The following is a 23,799-nucleotide window of genomic DNA, read 5'->3' as shown; positions in this document are numbered from 1 at the left end:
GAGGACAGGCAATGCCAGATGTTTCACAGATGTTGCAGATTATAAGGAAAACAACAGCGCAGGAGCGTCTTCTCTGAGGCCCAGGGTCTGTTGCTTGAGGGCCTGAGAGCACTGAGGGAGAGGCAGGGGCGAAGGGCAGGCTTCGGCAGGAAGAGAGGTGAATCGGAGACTTTCTAGGGTAGGATGTCAGCGGGAGGGATGCAGGGAGGAGACATTAGGCAAAGGGTCCAGGGGGAGCAAGGCAGGGAGGTGGGGGTAGGTAGGGGGCTGGGGGGAGTCTGGTGGGAGCAGGGAGGAGCGGAGTGGGAGAACTGGGCAAGCCTGTGGGGGGCTGCCTGGGCAGGAGGCCTGCGGGGGCTACTGCTGACCTGCCTCCATTGCCCCAACCCACCCCAGGATCCCAACTTCACCAGGGAAGAACTTTAGAACCCCCAAGAGGCTCCCAGGCCCTCCTGAGCTGCCTCAGGAGGTATTAAGCTCCCCGTCCCAGGAGGGATGCAAGTAGAAACCCAAGAAGGGACCCAAGCACCAGGCAGCAGTCGGATCCAGATGGCCTCTTCCATGCTGGAGAGTCTGGGAGGCCATATCTGCCCCCAGCCAGGCCAAGAGGCCAAGAGCATGAGGGACTTGACTGGTCCACAAAGCAACGGCTGAAGTTGCCACAGGCAGGCCAGTGCTGAATCTCCTCCCACTGGCATCCAACCAAGTGGCATCACTGTGCCCTCTCCCCTTTCTACCCTTCATACCATATTTGCCAGCTGACCCCAACTGCTCACAGCCAGGCCAAGCCTGGGCAGTGGTTCAGGGACAGACTGTTTCTAACTTACTCCCCGGAACAGGTTGGTTTTGTCCTCCAGCAAAACCATTCCTGGAAGGACAGGGATCTGGGGTCTGAGACTAAAGGCTCCCTGTCCACTAATCAGGGTAGAGAATGAGCTTTGCTGCCTCCCCGTGACCCTGAAAATGAGGTGGCCGTCTGACCCTGAAAATGAGGTGGCTGACGGCCTCTCGTGTTGGAGGAGCACGTCCCTGTGCCAGGCACTGAGCTAAACTTGCTGCAAATGACCTCGCTGAGCCACTGTGACTCTGAGGTACGTGCCAATATGCACAATTTATGGATGAGAAAACTGCGGCAGAGAGGCTACGAGACTTTTTTTTTTCAAAGATTCGTAGCTAGTAGTAAGTGGTGAAACCAGGGGCTGAATCCTAGAGCCTGACTCCAGGGCCTGGGCCTTGCACCTTTACACAGTGCTGTTTCCCTACCTCTGCCTCGGTCTTCCCATCTGTGAGTTGGGAAGGGAGCCGGACATGATGACCTCACAGCTCCCAGATCCCACATCGACCAGCCTGGGATTGCCAGATGGAGACCAAGGGGCCTGCTCCTCCCTCAAGTATGAAAGAAGAAATGGGGAGCAGTCCAGATAACATACAGGTAAGGGGACTGTGGCCTAAGGTGGCGAGGGCTGTGCCTAAGGCCCCCAGGAGCCCAGGCGGGGGTAGGGCAGGCGGATCCAGGCGCCTTTCCAGGCTGCTCTCCAGCTGTTCAGTGTAGCCAAAGCAGCTTGGAGGCCAAGGGCCCCATGTGTGAGTAATGGAAACCAGGCAGTGGGGCCTTCCGAAATGGGAATTCCATCTGCCTGACTTGGTTCTCCTGGATGGTGGTTTCCATGGTAACTTGGGAATGGGAAGGTGGAGGGCCCGGCCCGAGGCTGAATCCCTGGAACCTAAAGAAAGGGGAAGGTGAGTCTCCTCGATGGCCCAGTGTCTCCTCCAAGCAGAGGATGCCACAGCGAGGCCAGGCGGGCCGGGACCCGGAAATCCCAGGCACTGACGTCAGCTCTGCTGCTACCATTTTGGGGAACAGGGGTTGTGTTGCAGGCCTCTGTGGGCCTTGCTTTTTCCAGCTGTTAGGTCCCGAAATCTCAGGCTTGGACACCTGAGAGGTTCTCTCAGTCTGATCGAGGAGCACATCTCTGTCCCCTGTCCTTCCAGAGTCATTGATGCACTGGCAGCTCTGCCGTGAGAAAGCCCTTCACCATTTACTAAGCCAAACAGGGCTCAATGGCCAGGTCCACTGCCAGGCCCTTGGTGCCTGGAAGAAGACCCAGCCCTAGTCCTGGAGAAGCTCACACGCTGGTGCTAGGGGAAAAGCTGTAACACCTATTGAGCACCTATTGTATGCCTGGCCCCAGAGACCACCGTTTCTGATGCTCTCCTTCTACAGGGGGGAACCTGGGGCTGGCCTTGCTCAGGGAGACCAGCAAGGGAAGGCAGGGAGGAGAGTGGCTGCACAGCCCCGTATCCTTTGCATCTCCAAGTCCCGGTGGGCAGACCTGAACCCAAGACCCCACGCAGGCAACAAGCTCCAAGGAGATGGGGCCCAGCCCCTCCTGCACCCACTCGGTCTGCCTTCATCTAAGCCCAGCTGAGCCAGTCCCCGCCCCAGGCCACACCCTGGTCCCTGCCTCCGGACCCTGGCAGGTGGAACGTGTGGGCATCAGGGGCAGCTTTTGCATCAGCTTGGCCGGGCTCTCTTCTACCCCTCTAAGTGAGAGGGTCAGGGCCTCCTCTGAACTGTGGCTTCGAACAAGGCCTTTCCTAAATTTGTATCTCCTGTTAGGCACAGAGGAGGAAGTCTCCCCCAGGGCCACAGAGGGACTCTCTGGGAACCCTACCCCCCATCCCGACCTCCCCAGCTCTTCCTCTGTCCTAAAGGCCTCCATGAGCCTGCCTGCCTGCAGCTGCCAACCTGCCTGAGATTCTGGCCCCATCCACCTCCACCAATCATCCCTGTGCTACCTGAAAGTTCCACTAGAATCTCAGTGTGTGGCAGGGCAGAGAAGTGAAGGAACTTGCTGAAGGTCACGGAGCCAGTTAGCAGCCCAGCTAGGACTCCATCCAGTAGCTGGTAGAGGACGACAATCCAGAGAGCAGGCTTTGCAGCCAGGTGGGCTTAGGCTGAACCCTGTCTCTGCCACTTGCCGGCTGTGTGACCTTGGACAAGTCACCTTACCTGCCTGGGCTTCACCTGCCTCATGTGTAAAACGGGGATAACCCCCACCTCCCAGGCTCGCAGTGAAGATGAGATGGTAAGTAGAACAAGCCTGGCAGAGCACCTGGCACAGAGGAGGCGGTTGTCAGGGATGGCAAGAGAGGAGAAGAAGCTGGATTGACAGTCCACCCAGCAACCGTCCCAGCCCGTCACCCTGGGAAGCCTTGAAACCAGGAACACACAGAAAGGGTCAAGAACAAAAAATAACACAGGGCTTTTATTTGCTCCTGAACTCGGCCGCTGTGTGGTCTGAGGGTGCCATGCTTTCCCAGAGGCCCCGGGGGACCCCTCACTCAGGGGTGCTGGATTTTGGTGTGAGGTCAGACTTCAGTCCCCGCCCCTCTGGGCCTTGTCAGTCCAGCAGGCCCAGCTATCCGCCACTGGGGCTCGGGACCAGCAGATCCCCTGAAACTGGAAAATGGTGCCCACCTTCTTCGCGAGGTGGCTTTTCACAAGGCGTTGGTTAAAATATTGCACTTGTAAGTTAGGAAAACTGACGAGGCAAAGGTTTCCTGTTACAGGACGAGGTGCCAAGCATCCGAGTGCTGCTTAAATAAATAAAACTCAAGGCGGGGGTCTGAGCTGTGAGTCTGAGTGACCCCCCCCCTCCCCCGGAGAGCCCCAGGGCCCAGGCCTCGGCCCCCTGCCCATCAGCCAGTTCTTTAAGGAACTTGGTCATTGCGAAGTCTCCGCAGCAGGAAGCAGCAGCTCCAGATCTGGCTCAGCCAGGGCCCCTAACCTGCCAGGGCCCTTGGGCCCCCTCGTACCAGGGCAGTGGGGGCCCAACGGGGCCAGTCCCTCTACTCCTCCAGTGGCCTGGGCCTCTCTTGGTCCAGGCCTCTCATCCAAAGGTCCGTCTGTCTGTCCGGACACAGCCTCTGGGGGCTCACTTGCCTCCTCTGTCGCAGGGTGTAGGGAGGCAGGTGGGGAGGGGCCCAGCCCGCCTGGTGTGAACGCTGAGCTCTACCCCAGTGGCCCCTAAAGCGGGGGACTCATCTTCTTCTGGTTAATGAGGTCCAGGTAGAGGTCTGAGCGGAGGAAGCGTGGGTACGAGTCCTTCTCCATGAGCCCGAAGATGCGCTTCTGCGCCAGATCGAAGCAGCCCCGCGTGACGCTCTGCAGGTTGTCCTTGGTGTGCTCCCGTGTGTACGAGTCCAGATTTACCTGGGAGGCAGAGGGTGACATGGTCAAGGCTGCCTGCAAGAAGCTGCTCCTAGGGGCCAGGGGCCAGAACAGGACCTGCCCAGCCTCTCACCCCCAAGCCCTTCTGCTCTACCTCTTAAGGTTCAGACGGGAGGCCCGCAGGTTAGCGGGATCAAGTCCTGGCTCGGTCACTTGCTGTAGGGGTAGTAGAGTTTATAGGGCCCGAAATCACTGCATCTAGGGTCAGGCTGCCCAGGTCCAAATCCCAGTAGTGCCACATCTAGGTGTGTGGCCTTAAGCAAATCACTTAAGTGCTCTGAGCCTCAAACGTCTTATGTATAGGGTAGCATAATAGTACATTTCTCAGACTTCCCTGGTGGCGCAGTGGTTAAGAATCTGCCTGCCAACGTAGGGGACACGGGTTTGATCCCTGGTCCGGAAAGATCCCACGTGCCGCGGAGCAACTAAGCCTCTGCACCACAACTACTGAAGCCCATGCATCCTAGGGCCCACGTGCTGCAACTACTGAGCCTGCATGCTGCAACCACTGAAGCCCACGGGCCTAGAGCCCGTGCTCCACAACAAGAGAAGCCACCGCAATAAGAAGCCTGCGCACCGCAACAAAGACCCAACGCAGCCAATAAATAAATAAATAAAATTAATTTTAAAAATTAAAATAAAATAGTACACTCCTCAAAGAGTTGTGAAAGTTAAGCGTGATCGTCCATATTAAACAGACACAGCTGGCACACAGGAAGCACCCAATACCTGTCAGGCTCTCTGAGACTGTCTCCTCATTTTTAAAATGAAAATAATATTAAAACTTATTTTACACATTGTCATGAGGGTTAAATATGAGAGCTCATACGTGAAGGGCTTAGCACGTGCCTGGCACCAAGCAGCGTGTCGACAGTGGCCATTTCTGTTATCAGTCAGGATTCTGTCCTTCCCGGGGCCCCAGCCTGCTTCCTCTTCAACCTGGCACATGGTCCCTAGAGTCACTCTGGCCATTCCCCTTCCCGAGCTCCTCTCTGAGGCTTCCAGGCACCCCATGGGCAAGGGGATGGGGGCCCGAGGGCCCAGCGCAAAGCCCCACCTCCTTGCACGCCTGGATCGCGATGTACTCAGCAAAGATCTTCTTGGCCTTGGCCGCCATCTTGGACTGTGACTTGACCTTCTTGAAGTCCTCGCATGCCAGCCAGAATTCCAGGTTCTCCTCGCTAAACTCAGTGCGGAGGAAGGCTTGGAACACCGCTAGTCCATCTGTAGGAGAAGCCCAGATCCTGGGGTGAGGGGCCAAACCAGCCCCTCCTGTCCTCAGGCCCCCCAGCTTACCCTCCTGGGGCCTCTCAGGTGCAGCTGCTGGGATCTTAGTAAACTGACCCACTCATGAGAGCCAGGAACCCTGGGATATGGTCCCACCACTGCCATTGCCTCTTTGTGGGCCTTGGCCAGGTCACTCCCCATCCGTGCCTCAGTTTCCTCATCTGTCAAATGGGGATCATCAGCCTTATTTCCTGGAGCCCTGTGAGGATGAGGGGTTCCCACCCACGAGATGGCAGGCGCATTTGGCCCAGTGTAAGCCCTCAGTACGTGGAAATGTTTATTGTTATTCTGGGAATATGGGTCTGAGCACACAGGTCCCAACGGCCTCTGGCAGGCAGTGCCAGCTCCCATGGACAGGGAGGGGCTGGCAGGAGCCGGCTCCAAGGCCAGACCAAGGGCCTCGGCCTTTCCCAATGGTAGGGACACCTAACTGGGCCCAGGAAAGAGGGAAAGGTAACCTCTGCAGAGCCAGACGCACTCTCTGGGCCTGGGAGAGGAGGAAAGGAGGAGGGGGGAGAGACACAGGGAGGGAACAGGCCAGCTGGCCCCCACTTACATTTGTGGACCAGCAGCTTCTCCAAGGACTCGCCCCACTTGAGTGCTTCCTCTGAGGTGGGCCTGAGGGGTGAGGCAAGGGGCACAGTGAGGGAAGCGGGGCGGCTAGGGCTGGGTGACCTCTGTCAGCTGCCTTGGCCCACAAAGTAGCTTAGCCCGGTTGGGGAGCCCAGGAGGGGGCCCACCCCCTTTCTTGGGGCCGGCATCACTTCTATCCCCACCTCTGCCCCTCCCTGGTCATCCTTCCCAGGACAGCATCTCCCCATGAGGGCTGCTTATGCCGGGTACCAGGCTCCCACTACGAGAGCCTCCATCGCCCCAGAGCCGGATCAAGCCAACAGCCTTCTCTCCTAACCCCACTGCTAGCCCTGCTCCCACAGGGACCAGTAAGTGTCTGAGGGGGGCCCAGGGGGGCCAGAGAGGACCTACTTGAATGACTTCGTCACTTTGTCTGCCTTGCCCGCTGGCTGGGCCCCAGGGGATTCGTTCCGCCGCCTGAAGATGCCCAGCTTGTTCTTCATGTCCTTGGCTCTGGAGACAGAAGCAGAAAACGGGGTCGGTCAGCCTGGCACACTCGGCCGCCGCAAATTCAGGGTCGGGAGGGTGAAGGCTGGGGTGAGGGGCACCTACTCCTTCATGGTGTGCCGCCTCTGGAGGTTCCCGTTCCGCGTTAGGTACATGCCTCGGAGCATCGCTGTAGGGCCCCCCACCTTGTTGACTGGGACGGTCTGCTGGAAGCACCCTAAGCTCCTGTTCCCAACCTGAGTCCCAGGCAGCAACGGTGCGGGCTGTAGCCGAGCGCTCGCTGGGATTCCAGCTGGAGGACTGGACTCCCAGGCACAGGCTGGGCTGGGACTCAGACAGGAGGAGCCAGGAAATGGGAGGGACCAGGGCCGGAGCAGAAAAAAAATATCCCTCCTGGCCAACCCTGAGAGGGAGCCTGTGAAAGGGGGCATGTGTCTGTAAGGGGCGGCCTCTGGGGCCCGCCCAGGCAGGAAGCCAGACCCATTATTTGTGACTGGCCTCCCCGTTGCCATGGCAGCTCCCTGGGAAGGAGGAGAAAACAAGTCAGCAAATTGCTGGGAGGGAAGGCAGGAGGGAGGGGGAGGCTCTGCCCACCTGGGTGGCAGGACTGGCTATTTTTAGCCAAGAACCATTTTTAGCCCCGCCATTCCCCCAGGCAGATTTCAGCCCTGGGCAAGCTGCTGGCTAGAAAGGGGTTAAGTGTCTCATGCTCATGTTAGCCTCCCCCTGGTCCCTAGAGCCCTACTCTGGGCACCTCCTAGAGAATAGTTCCTGCCAGAAGACAGCTCAGCCTGTCATTGGCTTTGGACACATCCATCCATGAACGTGCAGAATGTCCCACAAAGTTTCAGTAGTTTTAAGCTTGAATAACGTCAAAAGTACAAATCCTGTAAACTCTCAAAGACGTCATTTGAAATGAATTAATTTTTTCCTGCATATTTAGCCTTATGACTTTTGAGTAATACATTTTTTGTTTTAATTTTTGATCTCTGTTCTTCTGATTACAGATGAAAAATGCTGACTTAACCAAAAATTAAATGCGTAAAATTAAAAATGTGTTATCAAAATCACAAAGCTAAATAAGTGTAAAAGGAATTTGAATAATTGAACTTTCAAAGGTGTTTTATAAGTTGAGAGCACACTTCTGAAGTTATTCAAGCTTCAAAGGGCACTAAGACCTATGGGACACCCTGTCTAATGAAGGAAAGTGGCCCAGGGTGGAGGTCAAAAGCTACAGTGCCGCAGCAAGACAGTCTTGGGTTCAAATCCCAGCTCCAGCAGTTACCAACTGTGTGCCCTTTGTCAAGTTACCTAACCTCTCTGAATGTCAAATTTTCTCATCTGTTAAACACAGGTGCTAATAGTACCTACCCTCTGACGGGGTTGTTTTGAGGCAAGGAGAAAATGCACAGAAAGCTTTAGCACAGTGCCTGGGGCAAAAGTGCTCAGGCCGAATTCATACTTGTCCTGAGGGTCTGGGACAGCTGATTAGAGATTGGGATCCTGCTCTAGCAGATTCCAAGCCAATGAGATAAGGCCAAGGAGTCCAGGGACTGGCAGCCCTCTGGTGAGGATCAAGGCCCTCGGAGAGCCCTGGCGTGGCTAGGAGTGAGACAGTCCGGCTTCCTGGGGCACAGTGCTCTGTCTCAGAGGCCCTGCTCCTGGCCCGCTCCCAGGGAGCAGGAGAAGCTTGCCTGAGGTCCAGCCTGCAGGCTGCCACCATCCACCTGGGCTCCTTGCTGGCTCAGAGACCACTGTGTTTCTCTGTGGCTGGAGGAGGCTGAAGCCCCCGCCCAGACAAGCCTTTCCTCCCACATGCACAGCTGGGCAGACTCACAGCTGCAGGGCACAGCTGGAGAGGTCCTCGGAAGTCCCTGGTTGCCACACGGGCAACTCAAGAAAGGATGGCAGAGCTCAGAGGTGCCTCATGTGTCCCCATGTGGGCCCAGAGAGCAGAACAGAGACCCACAAGAGGAAGCTAGAGGAACACTTTCCTCCAATCAGAGCCATGAAAAGATGGAATGAGTGCCCTCTGGGGAATGGACTCCTGTCACTAGAGGCTCAAAGGCTACTTAGCTGGGGTGCTGTGGACCTCCTTCAGGGTGTTCTGCGCCAAGCTTAAAAATAACCGGCTCCATGGGAATTCCCTGGTGGTCCAGTGGTTAGGACTCCATGCTTCCACTGCAGGGGGCCTGGGTTAAATCCCTGGTCGGGGAACTAAGATCCCATAAGCAGCACGGCGAGACAAAAAAAATAAATAATTAATTAATTAATTATAACAGGCTCTGAATAAATAAATTTAAAAATATATGTATATTTATATATAATTTTAGAGCCAACATGCCAGGTTTCAGATCTCAACTCTACCACTTCCTTGCTTTGTGACCTTGGACAAGTAACTTAACCTCTTTCTGCCTCAGTTTACTCACCTGCAAAATAGAGTAAATAAGAAAAAAGAAATGTAAAATAAAAATTATGGTAAAGGTTAAATTAGATAATATATGTAATGCACACAGAATAGTGCCTAGCGCAATGAACATAAGTTATTTTTATTATCATCCCAGATTCTAAGAGTCCTTGACTAAGCTTTTAAGAATGTGAACTTCAGGCAGTCAAAAGGCAGCACCCACTTTGAAAGAAGGCTAGAGTTGGCGGAACAGGGCAGCTCCAGCACCCTGGATGTCCGCCCTCTGCTGCCCTCCACTGCTCCACCCCTGGGAGCACCACCCACGGCAGCTCTGATGCTGCCTGGACCGGATGGTTGGTGCAAAGAATTATTTTTGTTTGTGCATTTTACCTTCCCTAGAAAGTGTGACTGCTCCTGGCTGCAGAGTGAGAGAAGCCTACAGTTGCTGCAGGAAACTGGAGAGGGCAGGGGAAGCTGGGGAAAGAGTTTCTAGGGAGTGGACCCCAGCCAAGGTCGAGGTTAGGGAAGAAGGTTGCAGGAGGCACCTGGGAAGGACTCCTGTTCTCCACACACGTATACACACACACACACACACACACACACACACACACACACACACACACCGGCCCAACTGGTGCATAATGGTGGGCACTACAGGACCTGGAGGGAGGGGGTTCCTTCTGTGGGCCACCAGGTGCCTCACTGCCTCCTCCCATCCCTGCCCACCCCCCCGCAGTCACCAGGGCCCGAGGTACAAAGAGACCTGAGAAGAAACCACTCACGCTCTGTTAATGAATGAGCACCTCTAACAAACCTCCGAATCGAATCTAAAGTATAAACGGTCGCGGGACCGGGGTAGGGGGGAGAAGGGAGTGGCCAGGAAGGTACCGGATCTGCTCTCTGAGCCAGCAGCACCCCCTTCTGGCAATGCCCAAGACTGCTAGCATGCAAGAGCTCGAGAGGAGAAAGGGGAATCCCAAGACCAGTCTGGTCAGCCCTTTCTCAGAGGGAGCAAAGAACTTGTCGTGGTCACTTGGCCACTGCTTGGCTTAGCAGCTGGACAGGGCCAGGGCAACTTGGTTGGTTGCTTCTGCTTGGTTCCCTGTGGCTTCCAGATACTAAATCAGCACTTTGCCTCACTCTGAGTGGATGCTTAGGGCAGTGCTGGGTGGTTAGGACCCTGGTGACCTTACCCTGGGGCCGCTGCTAAGTCCCAAGATCCCGTTGTTCACGGATGTCTGTCTCGGGCAGGACTGGGTTCAGCCCCTTCTCTCCACCTCTACCCCTAGGCCACTGGGCATGGGGAATAAGCCAGAGGGCAGAGGACGAAGGGGGGTGCAGGGAGCGCCCCCCACCCGCCCACCCCGATCACTAGGGTGAGGACCAGGGATCTTTCCAACGTACAGGTTTTTGCTCTTTCTCTTCCGGGAGGCATCATCATCGTCCCCAGCTGTGTCAGCCCCGCTCATCTGCAGAGAAAACACAGACACGTTGCAGTCTGGGTACCCAGGGGCTGCTGCCTGAGCAAAGAGAGGCTCAGGGATCCAGCAGCTCCTACAAACCACTCCCACCGCCATGCTCCCACCCCTTGAAGAAGGGGAGGGGAGACCCCACTACAGGGAGCAGTCTGTCCATGGAGTGTGGCAGGCTTAGCAGAGCCTCCACCCAAAGGAGTCTCCTCCTGATACACAACTTGTGCGGGAGAAACCAGAAACACAGCATTCATGGCAGTAGGGCAGGCCAGAGAGGAAGCTTCAGTGAAGATGCTACTGTGTGACTTCGCCAATTGCTGTCCCTCTCTGAGCCTCTAGTGCTTTAAATTTCAAAATGGAGATCATAATGACTAAACTCAGGATTCTGAGCTTTCGAATAGACCTGGGATTGGTCAGCAGTGTGTTAAGTAAATCATCACACAGGAGAGCACCTCTCTGGCCTTAAAGCTTTCCATGGTTCCCGAGTCCCCTCGAGATAATGTCCAAACTCCCTGACACGACATGCAGGGTCTACCATCTTAGGATCTGGTCAGAAAGCTCCATAACAACCTCAGTTACAACTCCTTTGGTTATCTCTCTGGAGAGCCCGACCCCTACTCCAGCAACCTCTTCAAACTGCCCTCTAGTCAGAGGAAAGTCTTCACAGCCCGGTCCCCTCACCTCGGGCTTTGCATGTGCTATTCCTTCCATGAGGGATGCTTTTATGACTCTCCCACCTCCCTTTCCTCCTAAGACCCAGCCTCAGGAAAGACCTGACCTCGGGTAAGCTGCCTAAATGCCTCCTCACCTGGGAAGCCCTCCTTGGCCCCTAGACCAAGGGTGTGCCCCCTTCACCCCTTGTGAGGTCCCCACTATAACCAACATGGCCTCTTCCAAACCTGTCTCCTCTACTGGACTGTGAGTTCCCCAGAGCAGGGGCTCTGTCTGCCTTCACCTCTGTCTAGGTCACCTTGACTGGGCCTGGTATACGTTAGGAGCTCAAGAAATACTTGTTAAATGAATGAATGAATCAAGGGGGAGGGAAAGCAGGCTGGGAATGATGTGTCTTGAAGGCCTCACTGCTTGATCCAAGGCCTGCAACTCTATTCCCCGGGGCTCCATTGAGCCCACCCCCACCTGCTTGCCTTTTCCTGTGCTGTGCCCCCTTCCTGGAACACTCTCCTCTTCTGCCCAGTCTCTACCTCCTCCCAGTCTGCTACTCCTCGCCTCTTCCAGACCACTCCAGGCTCCCACCAGCTCTACTGGGGCCGCCCGCCCTCTGTCGCCCTGCCTGTGTGTGCCCAGCCTCCTCCAGGGGACACCAGGGCCTCCACAGTGCCACTCCAGAGCGGGAGTACAGGAAACGCTCTGAGATATCGGAGGAGGTAGAGCTAAGGGGAGGCTGGGCTTGGACACTATGTCCTAAGATAAGACAGAAGGTACCCAGATGTGAATCGCAGCTCGGACTCCTCATGAGCCATACCCTGGGCCTCAGTTTCCTCACTTGTAAAATAAAGGAGATGGGCTAAACCTTAAAATACTGCGTTCTCAATTCTGGCAAGAAAAGTGGCCTTAATCCAGATATAGCCAGCAGGGGGAGCTACCAGCCTCAGTGGTGCAACCACCCGCGGATGGATGGATGGATGAATGAATTATAGCTTCATTCATGGAGCTCATGCTATAGGCCAGACCTCAGAATGGGCATTATCCAGACACCATCTCATTACTCTTCAGAGCCAGTCCATAAAGTAAACAGAACCTCAGGGAAGTTAAGTCACCTGCCCAAGGAGTTAAGTGACAGCCTTAAGTGACAGCTGGAATCTAGGCTGTCTGAAGTCAGGGCCTGTGCTTCTCTGCAGAGGACGCTGCTAGCTAAATGCAGAGGATGGGGCACATTTTGAATGTCTTCAATGAAAGACTCAGGGGAAATGCTGCCTCTTTCCTGAGAACGCTGCCCTACCAAGGTTGGAAACACGTGTGTGCGTGCACGCACAGGCACACGCCCATCTGTGGTGTGGGATTCCGGATCTACAGCTTGCGGCCAGGCCTGGGTATAGATCCTGCTGCCACTGACTTTGGAGACATTTCCTGGCCTCTCAGCTTCAGCTTCTTTAGCTCTAGCAGAGGCATGGTGACGGCCACCCAACCCACTGTTGAGAGATTCACCAGGATAAAGTCTGGGCCCCCAAGGCCCAACCTGGCACACAGGGCGCCCTCAGTAATCGGGGACCGCCAGCATTCACAGCCCAGTGGACGCTGTCACTGCCACCCCACGCACACAGGTCACAGTTGTGCTGGGCTGGCTGGGCCGTGCCTGAAGCCCCCATCCGTGGGAAAGGGCCGCCAGCACTGGGCTTCCTCCCATTTAACCTCAGCTTCCGCACTTTATCGGCCCCACACAATGGGCCTGGGGACCACTCCCGCCCCACCCGGCACCCCTAGCCTCTGCACTGCTGGGAAATGGGCTCTTCCTTCCACTGCTGGGAGGGGGTCATCTCCAGGGTCGGGCCCTCACCAATCAGCCTGACAGAGGGGCCAGGGAACTCTGGCCCTGGGAGTCGGCCCCCAAAGCAGCTAGCGAAACCCACACACCAAGGGGTGCTGTGTGCCAGGAAGAGAAGAAACTGAGACAGAGAGTCAGGGTTCTGACTTCCAGCCTCAGAGTGGCTCCCAAGCCTCCTGTCTCCAAGAGCCGCAGCGAGGCCTGCCCAGGGCCCAGCACACAAAGGGGCCTCTCCTTCCCATCTGCTCCCCACTGCCTGCTCTGCTCCATGGCCCTCCCTGCTGAAAGGCGAATGGAGGCGAACCCAGAACCACTCAGCCCTCCCTTCACTCCAGACAGAAATCCCTGGAGCCTGCCCAGCCCCCTGGCCACCTCCAGGGACTAGAAGAATAATTATAATTCATATTGTAATTATAACTATAATAATAGTCATGGTTAAGAGTTAAATGCTAAACTGCCTGGATTTGAGGGGCTTCCCTGGTGGCGCAGCGGTTAAGAATCCGCCTGCCAACGCAGGGGTCACAGGTTCGAGCCCTGGTCCAGGAAGATCCCACATGCCGGGGAGCAACTGAGCCCGCAAGCCACAACTACTGAGCCCGTGTGCCACAACTACTGAAGCCTGCGTGCCTAAAGCCTGTGCTCTGCAACAAGAGAAACCACCGCAATGAGAAGCCCCCGCACCGCAAAGAAGAGAAGCCCCCGCTCACCGCAAATAGAGAAAGCCCACGTGCAGCAACGAAGACCCAACACAGCCAAAGATAAAATAAATTTACTTTAAAAAACAATAATAATAAAAAACTAAACTGCCTGGATTTGAATCCTAGCTCAGTCACTTATTAGCTAATTGACCTTAGCCAAATTACATCCCTTCTCTGTGCCTCAGTTTCTTTGTTTGTAAGATGAGGACAATAATTGGACCTACCTCACAGGGCCGTTATGAGGATTAATGAACACGTGCGAAAGTGCCTGGTACCGGAAGTGCTCAATAACCATAAGCTACGGTGGTTACTGCTGTTATTTTCTCTATGCCAGGCAGTTTGCTACGGCGCCATATCATACTGGAATTTAACCTTCTCGACAATTCTAAGGGCTATTTGCTGTTTATTTCCCCCAGTTTACAGCTGAGGAAACTGAGGCCCAGAGGAGTCCAGTAACTTGTCTGGGCTCTCCGAGCTGGCCAGTGGCAGAGAATTTCAGGTCTGGCTCCAGAGCCCACCCATGACTGAGGGCTTTTCCGTGAGCAGGGCCTCACCTGATTTCTCCTATTGGTCCTGATCTGCCTTCTGGGGCCACCTGGCCACACCTGGCTGCTCTCTCTGACCCAGACTATCCTGGCAGACCCCAAGGAACCTTGTAGAAACACTGGAGCTAAACTCTACACTTATTTGTTTAGACAGAGGAAATAGTCCTTTAGGCTTTTTAAAAATAGGAGGCTAGAAGGTATTATCACGTCTTGGAGCTGGAAGGCACCTCTTGTCTGACCTGCAGCCTAGGTGGTAAGCTTAGTGCAGCAGGGCTGGCACCCTCGGCTGACAGCCTCTGCCCAAGCCGGTTTCCTGCAGGAGGGGAGAATGAAGCACAGCCAGGGAGGGGCCACAGCCTCTTCTCCTCACTGTCAAAGCATGACCCGTGATCCTGGGCCAAGCCAGGCCAGGCTGGCGTGAAATTCAATGGCGGCGGCGTGGGCTGAGACACAGACACTCTTGGAGCTCCCCCGGCTTCCAGGAAAAGGACAGACACGGGCCCCTGGATCTGCTCTGCCAGACCTCCAGGGGGCAGCCGGCAAGGCGGGGGTCTGGCAGCAGAGGGCGCTGTGAGACAACGCAACCCAGCACAAGGGGCCAGCTTCAGGGGATGACCCGCAGGAAAAGCCTGGGGGACCTTTTCCTCTCTAGACCTCAGGCGGCCCATCCATAACATGATCATGGCCGAGTGGACCATCTCTCAGGTCCGTCTGGTTCAGACAGTCCTATACACAGCAGAAATCACTCAGTGTACAAGAGGGAGGAATGACAGGTGAGGCGAGGAGTAACGTAAGGACTGTCACCCCTGTGATAGGCAGCATGCGCTCTGGCCAGCCTCAGCTTAGCCAAACGGCAGCACAATGACAGGCCCGAGGCCACGCCAGCTCTGTCTGGCCCTCCTGGGTCTCATTCTATGACAGGATCACTACTGTGGGCACAGAGCCGTCAACACGCTGCAATCTTCTTGAAGCCCTGGGACAACTCCGTGAAGACTTAACATTCCCATTTTATAAGAGAAAACTAAAGCTCAGAGAAAAAAACGTAACTTGGCCTAGGTCTCAGGACCAGGAGGGAGGAAACAGAGTTGAAACATGAATGCAGCCCGTCTGACTCCACAGCCTGAAGACCTCATCCCTCTCCTCTTCACCTCTTGCCTGGAAACTATGATCTGTTGGCATCCATGGACCACCCCCTGGAAAGCCAGGCCCAAGCCAGGGAGATGGAAGTCACAGGAAAACCCGTCGCCTCCCCCGGCTGCCATCCCCCCACACCCTGCCCCTCACCAGCAAGAGGCGTGCAGAGTCTGGGGTAGAGCCAGAGACAACTGGACAGGGTGAGGCCACTGTCCAGCTCCATCACCACGTGGCCTGGGACAAACCCTTCTCCCTAGGCCTCAGGCTCCCCGCTGTAAGATGAGTACAGCTGGTCCCAGCTTGTGGCAGTGCTGTGAAGGCTAGCACGGGGAGCTGGAGGCGCCTAGTGAATGCTGGGAGAACCGTTACTACTCTTGCTATCCTCCTCCCCCTCCCCCCCTTCATCACCATCATCATCACCATCATCATCAACACGATTCCCATTTATGGAGCACCTAGCAGGTGCTGAGTGCCAGACACTGCCCTGAACACTTTACCCGAGGCAGGCTCTTTAATTTTCCCAGCAACGCTATGAAGGAGGTATCAATATTATTTTCTGATAATACCTATTTTACTGATGAGGAAACTGAGGGACGGAGAAGGGCAGGGACTTGCCCAAGGCCCACTGCCAGTGAGGGGTGGAGGGAGACCAGGGTACCTGTCCAGCCTAGACTTCACTTCCCCCTGACAAGGGTTAGCTTCTTACTGAAGTTGGCTGTCTGGAGGGAGCAGGATATGAACGATGATGAGGGACTTGAGGCCTGGCAAGCAGAAGCCACGTGGAAGGGTAGCCACCAAGGGGCTAGTGGCAGCCTCTGAGGTCCCTGCCAGCTCAGTTACTCAAGCCCAAGAAAGGAAGCTACAGGCCAAAAGAGGGTGGGGGAGGGGAGGATGCCAGTGGGAACCTTCGGCACCCAAAGGAGGAAGCTGAGACAGCAGAGAGCTGGCCCAGGCCTGCTGGACTACCAGGTGGAAGTATCTGCCCCAAAACAGGAGCTGAGATCAGCGGATTTAGAAATGTACATGGGAATGTACGTGAATTTATCTGTCTGTAAATATTTGTAGTGGAGCAAGGGGACATAACTTGGAAGGGTCTGGTAGGGGCACTGAAATTGGGAGGCCCAAGGTAGGCGGCAAGCCCTTAGACTTCAGCCGTCCTCCAGAGGAGAGTGTCCAGGCCTGGCCTGAGTCAGCCTGAAGCCTCACCTCAGTAGGACAGAGGTCTGGACTCTTTCCTATGGAAGCTGCCTCAAGAAATGGCCTAAGATGGTGATACTCAAACTATGGGGAACGTTCCAATCCCTGAGGGGATGCAAGGTCTGGGACTTCCCTGGTGGCGCAGTGGTTAAGAATCTGCCTGCCAATGCAGGGGACACAGGTTCGAGCCCTGGTCTGGGAAGATCTCACATGCCGTGGAGCAACTAAGCCCATGCGCCATGACTACAGGGCCTGCGCTCTAGAGCCTGCGAGCCACAACTACTGAGCCTGCATGCTGCAACTACTGAAGTCCAGGAGCCTAGAGCCCGTGCTCCGCAACAAGAGAAGCCACCACAGTGAGAAGCCTGTGTACCGCAACAAGAGTGGCCCCTGCTTGCTGCAACTAGAGAAAGCCTGCACGCAGCAACAAAGACCCAACGCAGCCAAAATAAATGAATAAATAAATTTATTAAAAAAGATCCTGTAAGCCTCGCAGTGTGGCAAAAAAAATAATAAAATGCAAGGTCTGGGCACCGCCCCCTGGAAATTCTGATTCCAGAAAATCTGATTCCAGATTCTGGGGTAGGGGGACTTAGAAATCTATTTGTTAATAACCTATTCCCCAAAGAAGATATACAGATTGCCAAAAAACACATGAAAGAATGTTCAACATCACTAATCATTAGATAAATGCAAATCAAAACCACAGTGAGGGCTTCCCTGGTGGCACAGTGCTTGGGAGTCCGCCTGCCGATGCAGGGGACATGGGTTCGTGCCCTGATCTGGGAAGATCCCACATGCTGCGGAGCGGCTGGGCCCGTGAGCCATGGCCGCTGAGCCTGCGCGTCCAGAGCCTGTGCTCTGCAACGGGAGAGGCCACAGCAGTGAGAGGCCCATGTACCGAAAAAAAAAAAAAAAAAAACCACAATGAGGTATCACCTCACACCAGTCAGAATGGCCATCATCAAAAAATCTACAAACAATAAACGCTGGAAAAGGTGTGGAGAAAAGGGAACCCTCTTGTACTGCTGGTGGGAATGTAAACTGATACAGCCACTATGGAGAACAGTATGGAGGTTCCTTAAAAAACTACAAATAGAACTACCATATGACCCAGCAATCCCACTGCTGGGCATATACCCTGAGAAAACCATAATTCAAAAAGTCATGTACCACAATGTTCACTGCAGCTCTATTTACAATAGCCAGGACATGGAAGCAACCTAAGTGTCCATTGACAGACGAATGGATAAAGAAGATGTGGCACGTATATACAATGGAATATTACTCCAATATTACATAAAAAGAAACGAAATTGAGTTATTTGTAGTGAGGTGGATGGACCTAGAGTCTGTCATACAGAGTGAAGTAAGTCAGAAAGAGAAAAACAAATACCGTATGCTAACACATGTATATGGAATCTAAAAAAAAAAAAAAAAAAGGTCCTGAAGAACCTAGGGGCAGGACAGTAATAAAGACACAGACTTAGAGAATGGACTTGAGGACACGGGGAGGGGGAAGGGTAAGCTGGGACGAAGTGAGACAGTGGCATGGACTTATATACACTACCAAATGTAAAATAGATAGCTAGTGGGAAGCAGCCACATAGCACAGGGAGATCAGCTCAGTGCTTTGTGACCACCTAGAGGGGTGGGATAGGGAGGGTGGGAGGGAGACACAAGAGGGAGGATATATGGGGATATATGTATATGTATAGCTGATTTACTTTGTTATAAAGCAGAAACTAACACACCATTGTAAAGCAATTATATTGCAATAAAGATGTTAAAAAATAAATAAATAAATAACCTATTCCCCTGGTGATTTTGGAGCACATCAGAGTGCTTACAGATGAGGAAACAGACCCAGTCCCTATTCCTTTGGGATTTAGTTCCAATTCCTGGACACAAAGTTTAAGGCCCTTTTCTAGAGGGCCCCAACCGGCCCTTCCAGCCCAGCCACCTTTCAGCAGAAGGTGTCCTCCCATGTGCCCAGAGGCCTTATTGCTAGTGGCTGAGAAGCTAAGAAGGTTTCTGAGGCCATGTCCCAACTTGGTGGGGAAATGTGCTGGAATCCATTAGTCATGTCTGCCATGGGTTTGGAGTCAGAAATGGCAGAATGAGTGCCACCCATCTACCATCCCTGCACCGTAGAAATCCCTTGTTCTAGCTAAACTGACTTCTATAGACAGTTCTGTCCAGGTCATGGTCTTTCACAGAATGCCTACCTCATCCTCTTTGTTTGTTCTAAACCTGCCCAACCTTCAAGGCCAGACTGAGGAGCATCTTTTGCCAGAAGCCTTCCCTCGTGCCCCTAGGCCCTGGGGTCTCTCCTCCCTGAATCTGCACCTGCCTGGCCTCACAACAGTTGTCATAACAACACCTTGCACCACACTGGCTGTGAGCACCTCCACAGCATTCGCCTGGCGGCTGCACGAATGTCATCAGGCACTGGGCTCTTTGGGTTCACCCTCAACCACCATGGGATGTGAGTGCTATTCATCTCTGCTTTTCAGAGAAGACACTAAGGCTCAGAAGAGCTGAGTGACTCACCCAAGGCCACACAGTTAGTAAGGGACAGAGCCCAGGCTCAAGCTGGCTAACGGGCTTCAAGGCCGTGATGCAATCTTTTCACTGTTAGGCCACCTTCGGGGCCCACACGGAAAAAGCATTCCTCACGGGCTGAGATCAGCCTCACACATTTGTGTGGCCCCTGCTGTGGCACAGAGCACAGGGCCTGGCCCACAGCAGGAAATCAGTCGACACTTACTCATCTATTTCTAAACATTTGCAAGAGGCAAAGGGCACAGTGGTTAAGAGCTCCAGCCCTGGAGCCACATTCTAGTTCTGATTCAGACTTTTATAAATCGTGCGACCCGGTGCAAATCACATAACCTCCCAGTGCCTCAGTTTCCTCACAACAGTGTCTACCTCACAGGGCTGTTGTGAGAGTTAATGAGTTCCTGTAAATCGCTTAGAATAATGCCAGCACAGAGGAAATATGTGTTGTCATGCTTGTTGGCTGATAGATTTCTAGTCTGGCTAGGCCTGGACCAAGTGTAAATTATAACTATTTCTCCAGTTATGATGTTGGATCTTTTAGATCCAAATACACCTGCTCTACTTTCTGTGGGCTCCCCCAGTACAATGGAGCTGTAAGACTATCTGGAGTCATAAAGTCCTGGGTTTAAGTCCAGGTTCTGCCTTCTTGGTCCCTCTGGCCCTCAGTTTTATCCTCTGTCAAATGGGTGGAAGGCTCACTGGAAGGCTGAGAGAAGAACAGAGGTGGGACAAAGCAAAGGCTCATTCCCTGCAGCTCCTGGACGCACGCTCCCTCCACCCCACCCTGTTATGTACCCACTCCCCCTCCACCCTTGGCCCCCTTACCTTCCTGTGTCCTGTGAAGAAGACGGAAAGGTGATGCATTGAGCCACCATTGCGGCCCAGTTCCTTCTTGAGGGTGCGGGGCGAAGGCATGGCCCAGGTGGACGCAGTGCCCTCTCCATCTGAGCAGTGCAAGGTAGTGTCGGAGGTGAAGCAGGGCCCGCGGGCCTCCTGCAGCAGGCTGCCCTCGCTGTGCGTCCGGCGCCGCAGCGAGTTCTGCACGCGCAGCGAGAGGCCTCCCTCCGCACCCTGGCCCGTCTCGATCATGCTGCTGCGCTTGGCCTCACCACGCTCTCCATAGTTGTCATCACTTGTGTCCTCATCCTCGTCCTCCTCTCCCTCCTCGCCCTCCTCAGCCTCTTCTGCATCTTCCTCATCGCCCGAGCTGCCCCCCTCCGCCCCTGCCTTCTGACTGTAGGTGCTATCCAGCCGGACCTCGGGGATCACGAATTTTGGCCTGGAGGCCATAGGCGAGTCTCCTGTGGCTGCTGGTGGGTCCCCAGAGCTCGTGGTCTCCTTAGCAAGGGGCTCAGCTGCCAGGGGGTCCTGGCTCGCGGGCAGGTCTTGATGGGGCAAAAGGTCCTGGGCAGGGGGTTCCTGGATGTCAGGGAGGTCTTTGCTGATTAGAGGGTCTTGGCTGGGAGAGGGTTCTTGCCCAGCAGGAAGGTCCTGGCATGGAGAGAAGGCTGGGGCTGTAGGGTGTTCCTGGCATGGTGAGGAGTCCTTGCTTGGCAAGGGTTCCTGGCCCGGAGGGGATTCTTTGCAGGAAGGTGAGTCTTTGCTGGTTGGTGATTCTGGGCCAGCAGAGGGTTCCCGGCTGGAAGAGGAGTCCTCTTTGGGTGGAAGGTCTTGTCCTGGAGGAGGATCCTGGCCACGAGAGGGGTCCTTGCTGGGTGAGGGGTCCTCAGCACCCGGCCCCTTCCTTTCCAAGGGCATCTCCCTCTTCTCATCTGCCTCTGTTTCAAACATCTGTGAAATAAAGAGAAAATGAGGAAGGCTCACAAGTGGAGGCTACTGTGTACAAGCCAATGTCACAGAGATTGAAACAAAATCAAGCAGTGACCCAAACCCCACACTCTACACTGTGAAAGCCGAAGTGCCACATGGAAACCTGACAGTCCCTTTGGCGTAACTGAGTATGGGCTCCCACCCTTATTTCCTTGCTGGAAACTTCTGATCCATCAAAACATGGTTGGTCATTTACGGGAGAAGAGGGAGAGGTTAGTTACCATTATCTGGCTCCTACCATATGCCAGGGGCCATGGCAGAGTAAACCCCTCTTACGTAATCTTCCCAGTGGCCCTCTAAGGGAAATGTCTTGGTCCCTCTGTGAGTAAGTCACTCTGTGAATAAATGAGGAGCCAGACAGCCTTTGCCTTCATGGGCCAGAATCAAACCAAGCCCCAAGGCAGAGCAATCACCAAGTGGGAGAATCCTGGACCCAGCCAAAGGATATCTTCTACCTGAACCAAAGGTTTTAAAAATCCTTAGTGAGTCATTCAAATTAGAACTTGCTCTGAATGTTTAGATCTTTCTGAAACTAATAAACTGGAATAAAACCAGAACTTCAAAATATTTGCTCACACCTGGACTAGACATATGTCACAGACACATGGACCCTCACTGAGGGATCATCCGCCCAGTGCTTTTGAAACTGTGTTTGGAGGAACCTCAGAAGTTCCACATACAAAAAAGGAAGCATTTCCTGCCTCACACACAACCCTCAGAACCCTTGGAGTTTTTGCTGGGTTCCTGCAGATTTCATTTGCAAAGGGAAAAATGGTGCCCTCGATGGAGTGTGAAAAGCAGCTATCTCACAGGAAGACTGGGGCTCAGAGAAAGTCAGGGGTGTCTCAGTGTCATAGCCACACGGGAAAGTCGGTCAGGCCTGGGCTAGGTTGGGTCCCTCATCACAGTTAAGGACTTGGAATGCTGGACCTAGAACTACTCAGAGCCCGGGTTTCGTCTATGAAGAGGCCACAGCACCTAGAACTAATGAAAGAGAAAGATGCCGCACATCCCTGGGAACTATACAGTTACGCACGCACATGCACACGTACGCACGCGCACACATGCAGAGGTGGAAAATTTCAGGGCTAAATACCTCAGCACATATGTTAAGAGGTCTTACTGTAAAGACCACAAATGCCCATTTGATCGATGAGGAAGATGGGCCCAGAGAGCAGCAACTTATGCACCCCTGCACAGCTGCCAGAGACTGAAAGGCTATGCCTGCAGCTGGGAATTCTTTTAAGCCCTGGACCAGCCAGGCCTCACATCTGGGAATAAGTGGCCCAGCCACAGGTCGGGGCAGCTGCAGGGTACTGCACACACGTGTCAGAGGTCACAGTGTTGTCTGGGAGCAGCAGAGCGGATGTGAAAGCCCGGTGTGGGTAAGAGCATCGCCTGGGAGGATGACAGTGAAAGTTTCTGCCCATCCACCACCCTGGGAGGTGGGGTGCAGAGAGAGTTGCTGAGCCAGGAGCGGAAGCCTCAGAGGACTCTAGGACCATCTGGCCAGGGTCTGGTTCCCAGGCACAGCCAAAGACAGGTGCCCACTCACCAGGAGGACTTCCTTCCCTGGAAATCCTGCCTGCAGCTCCGGGATGAAGACAGCTCCACCCAGGAACCCCTTGGACCTCATTGCCTCAGACCCTGGAACTTCAGCGAGCCCAAATCTCCACTGCACAGATGGGGAGGCTGAGGCCCAGAAAGGAGCAGGGGCCAACCTAGAATCACACAACGGGGCCAGGATAAGCCAGTCCCTAAACCCTCTGGGCCTCAGACTCTCCCCCTATGAAATGGGATAAACAATGTACCCAAGTGACACACCAGGAGAGAAGACTATAAAAAGTCCAAAGCTCTGAAATGGGATGATGGTGGTGGTAGTCATGGTGATTAAAACAACGGCCATGAACCTCAAACAGTGACACATCTTTCCCATGGACCCCTGGAAGCAGACGGTCAAACTCCCAGAGTCGAAGCTGGCAATTGTGATGCCGGGAGCCCCAATCCAGGAATCTCATCTGAGAACCTTAGTTTGTTCCCAGGGGGTCAGAGAGATCCTCCACTGCACTGACAGGAAGACAGAGGGCCCAGCCTGGACAGCGACCAAGGCGCCCATAAACCCAAGGCTAAAAACAAACAAACAAACAAAAAACCCAGGGCTAAGCTGGGGTTAAAGCCTGGCCTCTGGCTCCTTCTTCCCAAGCCCACTTTGGATCTCAGTCCCCAGAGCAGCCCAGTCCCCCGTCGTCTCCCACCCACCAGGGAGCCTTCTCCCTCGAGAAAAACAAACTTCAGCAGCCAGCTCCCTGGTGCCCTACACTCTCTCACCTCCCCCCCGCCCCCACCCACCGCCAGACCCCTCCATCTGGAAGGATGGACTAGGGAAGCAGCAATCAGTGCCCTCGGGGCCTGGCACTGGGCCCTGAGAGGGGAGCAGGCAGCACTTCCCCTTTCCTGGGGGGCGGGGGTGGGGGGCTCAGGCCTGTACCAGCAGTGACTGCGCTGAGCCTGCCCCCGCACCTCGCCCCTAGGGAAAGTGCAGCAACGGACCCAAAACCAGAAATGCAAGTCAGCCTGCCTCTGCCAATCCTGCCCCAAACCGAGGCCAAGCCAAACAAAGCCAGGAGGGGAAGTGCCTCTGTCCCCAGAGAGGCTCCGCCCCAGGGACGCTGAGAAACCACCCAGGACCGAGGGCTCTCAGAGCACCCGGCCGTTCCTGCTCAGACTGCCCGAGGTGGACTTGGGTTTTGATTCCAGCGGTGTCATTTCCCAGCCGTGCAAGAAAATGGCCAAGCCTCCCGACTTCTCCGAGCCCTGCCCTGTTTCCTTACCTGGAACAGAGCCATGATAT

General features: G+C 54.5%; 1 protein-coding gene across 6 annotated transcripts in view; it reads right to left on the bottom strand.

Annotated features, from left to right (window-relative positions):
• Nucleotides 1-3,242: 3,242 nt before the first annotated feature.
• Nucleotides 3,243-23,799, bottom strand: part of RGS3 (regulator of G protein signaling 3) — a 130,803-nt gene continuing 110,246 nt past the window's right edge. For 4 of the 6 annotated variants that reach the window (XM_065879217.1, XM_065879215.1, XM_065879216.1 and 1 more), the window contains 6 exons: nucleotides 19,944-20,909; nucleotides 10,413-10,477; nucleotides 6,506-6,607; nucleotides 6,078-6,139; nucleotides 5,292-5,458; nucleotides 3,243-4,216 (listed from right to left, as the gene is read on the bottom strand). In XM_065879217.1, the coding sequence (XP_065735289.1) occupies nucleotides 4,031-4,216; nucleotides 5,292-5,458; nucleotides 6,078-6,139; nucleotides 6,506-6,607; nucleotides 10,413-10,477; nucleotides 19,944-20,909 (1,548 nt within the window). In that variant the 3' untranslated portion in view covers nucleotides 3,243-4,030. Of the gene's footprint in view, nucleotides 4,217-5,291; nucleotides 5,459-6,077; nucleotides 6,140-6,505; nucleotides 6,608-6,706; nucleotides 6,929-10,412; nucleotides 10,478-19,943; nucleotides 20,910-23,799 lie in introns of those variants that run through there. The other 2 variants (XM_065879222.1, XM_065879219.1) reach the window with 2 other exon arrangements.

This window comes from Phocoena phocoena, chromosome 6 (genome assembly GCF_963924675.1).
Source record: "Phocoena phocoena chromosome 6, mPhoPho1.1, whole genome shotgun sequence".
NCBI lineage: Eukaryota > Metazoa > Chordata > Mammalia > Artiodactyla > Phocoenidae > Phocoena > Phocoena phocoena.
Note: the sequence above shows the minus strand (reverse complement) of the source record. Positions and strands in the feature narration are given on the sequence as shown.